The 8,298-nt window shown below is 44.3% G+C and overlaps 1 protein-coding gene across 1 annotated transcript in view; it reads left to right on the top strand.

Annotated features, from left to right (window-relative positions):
- The first annotated feature begins 3,833 nt into the window (after positions 1-3,833).
- LOC147683685 (phospholipid scramblase 4-like) overlaps positions 3,834-8,298 on the top strand; it is a 178,935-nt gene continuing 174,470 nt past the window's right edge. The window contains exon 1 of the mRNA XM_086944889.1: positions 3,834-3,957. Within this exon, the coding sequence (XP_086801015.1) occupies positions 3,883-3,957 (75 nt within the window). The 5' untranslated portion in view covers positions 3,834-3,882. The remainder of the gene's footprint in view (positions 3,958-8,298) is intronic.

The raw sequence follows: 8,298 nt of genomic DNA, 5'->3' as shown, positions 1-8,298 counted from the left end.
CCAATGATGACATCTGAAATGATATCGCTGATGACATTACCCAGAAAAACACTGACATACCGACTTACACCACCATACACCGTCTGTATGACATGTTGTTTCACTAACAAATCACTAACAAACTCATTCACAGAATCCATATAAACACTCACACATCTTATCACTCATCCATACAGCCAGAAACACATCGACTCACCCATAGAGCCAGTAATGGAATGACTATCTCACGTATACAGCCACTCATACACCTACTCACTTACCAATACAGCCAGTTACAGATTCAGTTATAGAGACATAGATACACTTACACACTCACACAGCTACTGACACAGTAAATCAGCATCCACACATAACCTGCTTCCTAAACTCCATAGAATCCTTCTATATCTTTACTTTATTGGGACTCCCTCATCTATCGATATATATGTATATAACCTTCTGGCGGTCGCCAGTAAGTAGTTATAGTTAGGACCATGCTTCCATAGGAAAAGCATAAAGCACGTTTTCCCCAAGTTAATTCCCATACGGCCTTCAAACACGGCTTCAGTCCAAACTGCTGAATTGAATTACACCAAATTAAGCAGGAAGGTAGATGTTGGTCTGAGGAAGTGACTTTATGTGATTTGGTGTAAATCTGTTCAGTAGTTGTAGAGTTATTTAAGGCTTTTCTCAGATGCACAGCTGGGGATGCAGCGGAACTGTGGCTATGCGGAAATCTCATGCTGAGATCTGATTGGCTACCAACACTTCAAACCGTGAAGTGTTGGTAGCCATCTTGTGACTTGGTTGAACCGAGTCCCAGAAAAAAACATTAAAACTAAAGAAAAAGGGGCAGGGTAGAAACACCCTGACCCCCTTGGCCTTTTGGATGGGGCCAAAAGGGACCCCGCAGGGGCAAAAAAGCCTTTAAAAAAAATTAAGTGAGAGTGGCACTGGATGTGCAACTCCCACCAAATTAGTTTTTAAAATGAAGGGCAGGGTCCTGCGGTTCAATAAATATAGGTCTACTGGTGGGCCAGGCCCAGGTTGGCAGTTTTTATAGTAATGCAGGGGCTTCCAATGCAGCATCCCTGCACCCCAGGGACTACCACCTCCACGGGGCAAACATATTTAAAGTGATGTGGGGGGCCTGCATGCACCCGTCAGCCCCAGGGACCTCTACATCCACGGGGTTATTGATTGAAATGAATGTGGATAAGACCCGTATGGCGTCCCTCACAACCCCGGAGTCCACAACCTCCCTGGGGCTAATAATGTATTTGCGTGGGTGGGTACCCGCTAGACCCCATACAGCCCTGGGGACCGCAACCTTCCCAGGGCAATAAACAATAAGTACAAATGCAGAGGCACTATGTTGCCCCCATAGTCCTTGGGACCACCACCTCCCTTTGGCAACAATTAACATAAATGAAATGGGCATGTGGCTCCCATAGCCCGGGGACTGCCACCCTCCAGGGGCAAATTGTAAAACTTACAGTGGACACACACACACCCCGCCACCCCGGGGACTACCACCTCCCCGGAGCTGTGCTCTGCAATGGAAGGGGGCCACATGGCCCCCGCCTAGAACCCAAGAGGCCCTGGGGCCTGCCAAGCCCCAGTGGTGTATCAAAAGTTGAGGGGCCCTCCGAAAGGTGCATGGAGGGGCCCGCTCCAGCCGCAAAAAAGGCTGTGAGGACCTGTGCTATGCCACTGCCACCCCCCAGGGCTGGCTCCAGCAATGTCATTGCAGTTTGCTATGGCTTGGTGGGAGCACCAGGCTGAAGCAAACACTGCTCTACTTTGAGTAAGCAAGAGCAGAACATGCTCTTGCTTACTTGAAGTGGAGCAGACTTGCTTTTAAACAAAGGGAGCTGCATATTAGCAGGGTACCCACTTTAAATGAGCAGGCCCCGGGGGATTGGGTCCCTGGGATCCAATGTGGCCCATGGAGGGATGCCGCACAGGCCTCCCCTCATCTGTAAATTACCTGACCCAGGGATGGGGACCTCGGGCCCAAAATCGTCTCTGGGAGGTGGCCGTATGGCCCCCTCCACCTTTTTCAAAATATAAACACGAAGTTGCCAGGTTCCAGTAGAAGCAGACCCTAGGGTCGACATCGGCCCTGGAGGGGAGACCCATGGCCCTGATGCCTTATTGAAAAGAAAAAAAAAGGAGTCATGCCAAAATAGGCTCAGGAGGTGGGGTACCACACCCCTGGTTGTGGGTTTAGGTCCTCTTGCTTTCAGAGGGTACTTGGGGGTGAGAAACCCCTCCTGTTACCTCCAGTAAGTCCCACACAATGGGATTGTTAAGAGGCTGTCTGAGGCTACTTTCCCTTTCACCCTCAGTCTTCAAATGTGCGTCCTGGCACACTGCTGGTTGGGTATGAAGTCCCTTTGGGTGTTGAGGGCCTCAGGAATAAAGTGAATTTCTTCCCCCAACCAGTAGTGTGCCTGGAGGCATGTTACTGACCATGTCATGAGTGATGTAATTTGTGAGTTCATAAGCAGTGCATTGCGGGGTAGAGAGTTATAGTTAACAGCTGAATTTCAGTGGTTTTGAATCAGTGAAACCTTAGCCTAACTATAACGTCTCTGTAAACTTTGCTTTTTTCAGTGAATTTCTAAGTTTTTTTTTTATTCCATCTCCAACTATAACGTTTTGTTAACCTTTATTTTTTCCCAGTGAATATATATATAAATATATATATATGGATTCCAAGTGCTTTATTGCACAGTGAGATATGTGGCAGCTTGCTTATTTCAACAGTTCCCATTGCGTTTCAGCTCTTCTGAGTCTTAAGCACTGGTTTTGGCTTAGCCTCGGTCTTTGAAATGACCATGTATTATTGAAAGACTATTTCATTTGTTGTGACATGGTGTTCAGGTCATATTCTCATCAGAAAATGCACATTTGAACATCATTAAAACATTAATTATTGTTCTCCAACTGCATGCATAAATCGACCATTTCACCTCAAAACTGGGGAGAGTGGAGTCTGGGCCTTGGTTGTATGCGCACCAAGTCAGTGACCTCCTCTCACTTCCCTCAGCAAGTCCCTATAGAGCCAGATAGGGGCATGAAGGTGGCTGCATCACAGGGTGGACACTCCAAGTATCAGGGCAGGAAACAGGCTCCCAAAGTAGTAAACTACCTCTTGTGGCACATACAGGCTATATAGGGTGGCACAATAGCTGCAAAGGTAGGAAGAAGCAGGTACAGAAATAAATGGTACTGGTGCATGAATGCTGCAGACCTTGTTAACATGTGTGGGCTGTCCCAGTTGAGCCAGAGACAGCCTAGATTTTTGTTGAACCAGTGAAAGTGAATTATGAGTCCAGTTTAGCATTGAGGCGGGCAATATGCTGGTTCCAATACATTAAATTCTTAATAGTTAACAACATGTGTTTTTTTAATTTCTGCAGTAGTAGTAATTGATGTTGAAGCTCATGCACATCATGGTGATGTTGTTTCTGCTGTTACGTAATCTGTGTTTGGGTCTCCGTGGACAGAACTTGAATAGAAGTGCAGCACACTTTTGGACATGACTCACGTGTGATGATTTGAAGAGACCCAGTAGGTAGGAATAAATTCCAGGGCCTAGCACCGGCTCTTATTAAACAGGACAGTGGAACGTTATTTTCAATGGTTCAGAAGGATTATATATTCAAACATAAATATTGTCTTTAAAATAATACTTCAAAATATATGCTAGGTGCTCACATGTTGTGCTTGTTCACTACAAGCATAAAATGTGTTAGATTGTGAAGACCTATGCCATTTTCATATGCTTTCTCTTTTTCCTTAAAGATGGAAGTGTGGTATCCTGAACAACACGCCAGACAAGGATCAAGACTTGGGCATATTTTCCAAAGCTGGAGCACCTATTTGCCTAAATTCATGGTTCAAAATGCAGCTTTGGAGAATCTCATGAAAATCACAGGCATCTGCGCTATTGGAGAGGCTGCATTCAAGGTATGTTATTAAACATTGTTTATTTTTAACATCAGGACACTACACCATTTATCAAATGATTACTGTACAGCTGCAACAAGTGATTTCCAGTTAACTCTACTGTTCAACTATTTGCAGTGTGTTCGAGTAGATTGTTTTTGCAGGTTAGGTCTTTACAAATAGCACTTAAATCTATGCACTGTTTGATATAATGCAGAAATTGCTAATCGATCAGCGAAAGTATTGTGCAAACATCAACAAAGTATAGTCATAAAACCACCTACTTTAGGTTGTAATCAGAACTCTGGTAGATTCTCACTTACCATCAGCATAACAAGATATGGTAATGGAATAAACTTTGGGGCAAATTCCCAAAGCCTTTTCCTAGCTTAATGCAGAGCTACGTAATCTTTCAGAGTCTATAGGAGCAGGAGCATCACCATACATCAGATGTGCTCTGCTCTAGGCCTGGGCATGAAATTCTGCTCCGCTCGCAGAGTTTGCAGAGTTTTTCCCACTCTGCACTCCAAGTAGCATGCAGAGTTCCAAAAAACTCAGCTCGTGCTCACCAATTTTAAGTTCGCGAGAGAGAAAAATCTTACTCCAGACCACCTCCCGGTGGTATTTCTCAATGCAGGCGGTCACAGATGGCTGCTACTGCTTGCATTGAGAAGGCTTCCGTTCATGTTATGGCCGCTGCCGCTCGAGTGGATCATCTACTTGAGTGGCAGAATGAAGCAGCACCCTCTTGTGCAGTGCATGGTGTCATTTGCACTGATTTTCCAGCATGAGACAAATACCCAGTGCTAAAAATCAGCGCAAACAGCCTGATCCAACACATTCCGCTGCTCGTGGAACTCTGCACAGCAGAATTCTTTGGTCATTTTGCTGCATTCCTTGTAGCTGAACTCCATAAACTTCACCCAGGCCTTCTACGCTCCCACCAAACTTGTGGTTCCTGCACTCTGTTTAGAGTTACGAGAAGTGTCATATTTATATTGGTGGAGCCTCTGTCAGCTCTTTTGTTGTAAACCTTAGCCATGCCAGAAATGCACAAAACCGTCCTCCTGATAAATACATAGGCACATCCCATGGCAAGGAAAAAACTGTCCCACAACAAACAACTAGTCGCAATCATTACAAACATCCGGAGTACTTTTCCATTGTGGGATTTGATACTCACAGGAGACTTTAACTCAAATCTAATTCACACCCCGGATGAGGACGAAGCTCTAGTAATGGATAACATACTTTGGTCCGTCCCAAATCAATTCCAGCCCACGAGGCCAAAAGTGGACCATGCAAGCCAGGGTTGGTAAACGCCCTAGAGTTTCTTGGGCTAAGAGTAATCAACCGTAGAACCCCAGACGACTTCCCCCCTAACCTCACATTCCATGGGGGAAAGACAAGATCAAGACTGGACTACGCAGCGATCTCAGTATCACTTATGCCAAGCCTCTCCCATTTCTGGATAGAATTCACGACCAGGAGCGATCACTCATACCAGCTGGTACACTTCAGGTTAAAAATCATCAAACACCAGGTAAATGTATCCGCTGAAGGCAACATTCACACGGTTGACCTAAAACGGTTCAAATGGTCTAACGATACAATGGAAAACTCTACAGTTAAAAATAAAAAAGAAGTTATTCTCAAGTAAAGCTGGTACTCAGAATAAAATCCAAGCGTGGGAAAACTTCACAGCAGACTTAACTACGCAAATTTCGTCTGGACAAAAACAGACAAACAATCATAGCCATATTACCGACCTGGGAAAAACATCAACGGCAGGGCTGAGCGCCTTGAAACGTAAACTCAAAAAATCAATAGGGATGTTAAAAAGAACAGTTCCTGATAATGCGGCATGGGATAGAGTAAGGCAGCTCAGGAAATGTTACAAAAAAGACCTCTGGGAGGACAAAAGATAGAGCAATGATAAATTCTGGGCCGAACTCCTCTGTAGCTCAAAAAAACCCAACTCAAAACAATTTTGGGTAACCATAAACAACTTGAATCGACCAGCTAAAACCTTATCATCAAATATCCAAGAATCTGAGTGGGTGGAATTTTTATCCATGAGGTTTATGGAAACATTAGTGGGAAGCTCTCCGGATCCAGACGTGGGAAGTGGAGAGCCCAAAAGGGTCATAGAAACTTTCAGCACCGAAGACTCCGTAACTCCAAAAAAAAAGGAGCAGCCAGAGGTCGCTACAAATCTATCGGAGGGAACAGTTTCCGTAACAGCAATAACAAGTTACCCGTCTTCCCCAAGTGCGGAAGTCAGACGCATAATAAAAAAAGGCAGAAACGATGGCGCGCCAGGCCCCAACGGAATCCCTCAAGCAATCTTTAAACACGACATTTCGTTTTGGGGTGATCACCTTTCAATCTTATACCAAGAAGTAGAGAACTTAAACATGATACCGGTAAACTGGCTAGGATCGATTCTGACCCCTATATTTAAAGGAGGAGACAGAGTAAACCCAGCTCACTACAGGTTAATAGCTCTGCTGGATGTTGAGGCCAAATACTACGCCTCCAGGGTGCTAGAAGAGCTCAAGGCATGGTCTGAAAATCATAACCTCATCCCGGCCAATCAGACGGGCTTCAGACAAGGCCTAGGGAAAACGACAAACATCTTAGGACTATCACTAATTGCAAACAAGTGCAGGCAGAGGAAACATCCCCTTTACCTCTGCTTTATAGACCTTAAAGCTGCCTTCGATAGCGTCGACCGTCACCTCCTGTGGAAAAAGCTGCGAGCTTGGGACATCCCTGAAAGGCTATTAAAAGGCATATTGCTTTGTTATTCAAACACCTGGCTAAGGATCAAGATGGGAGATGGGTCCAGACTATCGAGGAAGCTGACAACCACCAGAGGCCTAAAACAAGGGTGTGTTCTGGCCCCTCACCTTTTCAATCTGTTTTTATCTGATCTTTCTCAAAGGCTGGACCACATCAACTCCCATCCTCCGAAACTTGGTGAGTTGAGACTCTCGCATCTTTCATACGCAGATTATGTGGTGCTAATGAGCCAAACAAAGATCGGCCTCCAAAGAAGCCTGAACGAAATGTCAACATACGTTTCAGAAAACAAACTAGAAATAAACATATCCAAGACCAAAACAATGGTGATTGGGAGCCAACTGAGAAGAAAACAGTCAATTTGGCTCAACGGAATCCAACTAGAAGAGGTAAAAAAATACAAATACCTTGGCCTCTATATGGATAACTCAAGAAACCTCACGAAGAAAAAAAGGTACATGACCCAGAGAGCAAGTGCCCTAATATTTGCCTTCAGCCTACTGTCTAAAAGCCTGCAGGGCCCCTCCTAGAAACCCTTATTAGCCGTTATGAAGGCAAAAATCCTGCCAACACTAACATATGCCAGCGCGGCCTTCCACAGCGAGGATGGGGAGCTCCTAAATCAACTGACAGCTTCCATCTTCAAAAAAGTATTCCAGATACAAAGGTCGGTCTCTCCAGCCCAGGTTCGCCTTGAATTCGGCCTAATAAATGAAGACATAGGCAGAATGTACGCGACAGTGAAAACTTGGTACAGCATCAAGCTAAATATATCTTCATCAAAAATTAATGAAGCCCTTTGGTCTGAACTAAACAAGGACAAATCCTCTCCTTTTAATCAATACCGCCGTAAATCCATTACAACTACATGCACAACGGAGCTATGGAACAAAAATTTGCCGTACCAATCTTTTAAACAAGCCTTAAACAAAGTCTCAAAGACCCACTCATCCCTATTGGACAAAAATACTTTTAGATCAAGGTCGCACGCCTGGATGGTGATAAACCACTACAAGCTTCTTGCCCCGGCGACATATCTGAGCAAAACATTCTCAATAAAAGTAAAAAAGCAACTCATGTTGCTACGCTTTGGATCCCTACCATCCTTGGCTGACCAGCCTGCTTGGTTGCATGCAGGCCCCAAATCATGTCGGCTGTGTAATTCCTACAAAGAAGATTTCATCCACGTAATTTGCATATGCAAAAAACTCCAGGAGGAACGAGCAATCTTTCTAAAGTCAAGCTTTAATGAAAGAGGCATAAGATCCTGGCGAGCTGCAATAATGGTGTGCTTAAACCCCTCAGACCCCTCATTGAATGGCAGACTGATTACATTTCTTAAAGCCTTCGCAAAGCTTGCTGAAATGGTCGGATGAATGGTTAACGAGGGATTAACCCATTTCACTGACTTTTAATAATATTGAACTTTTAAAAACCCCATGAAGAGACGAAAAGATTGTATGGTCAATTCGTGTTTTTATTTTTATTTTTTCTCTGCTTCTTCTTTTTTTCTTTATATTTTTTTGTTTGTTTAAAATTGTTAAGGTTTTAATTAAC

The sequence above is a fragment of the Lissotriton vulgaris genome, chromosome 11 (assembly GCF_964263255.1).
Source record: "Lissotriton vulgaris chromosome 11, aLisVul1.2, whole genome shotgun sequence".
NCBI classification, from domain to species: domain Eukaryota; kingdom Metazoa; phylum Chordata; class Amphibia; order Caudata; family Salamandridae; genus Lissotriton; species Lissotriton vulgaris.
Note: the sequence above shows the minus strand (reverse complement) of the source record. Positions and strands in the feature narration are given on the sequence as shown.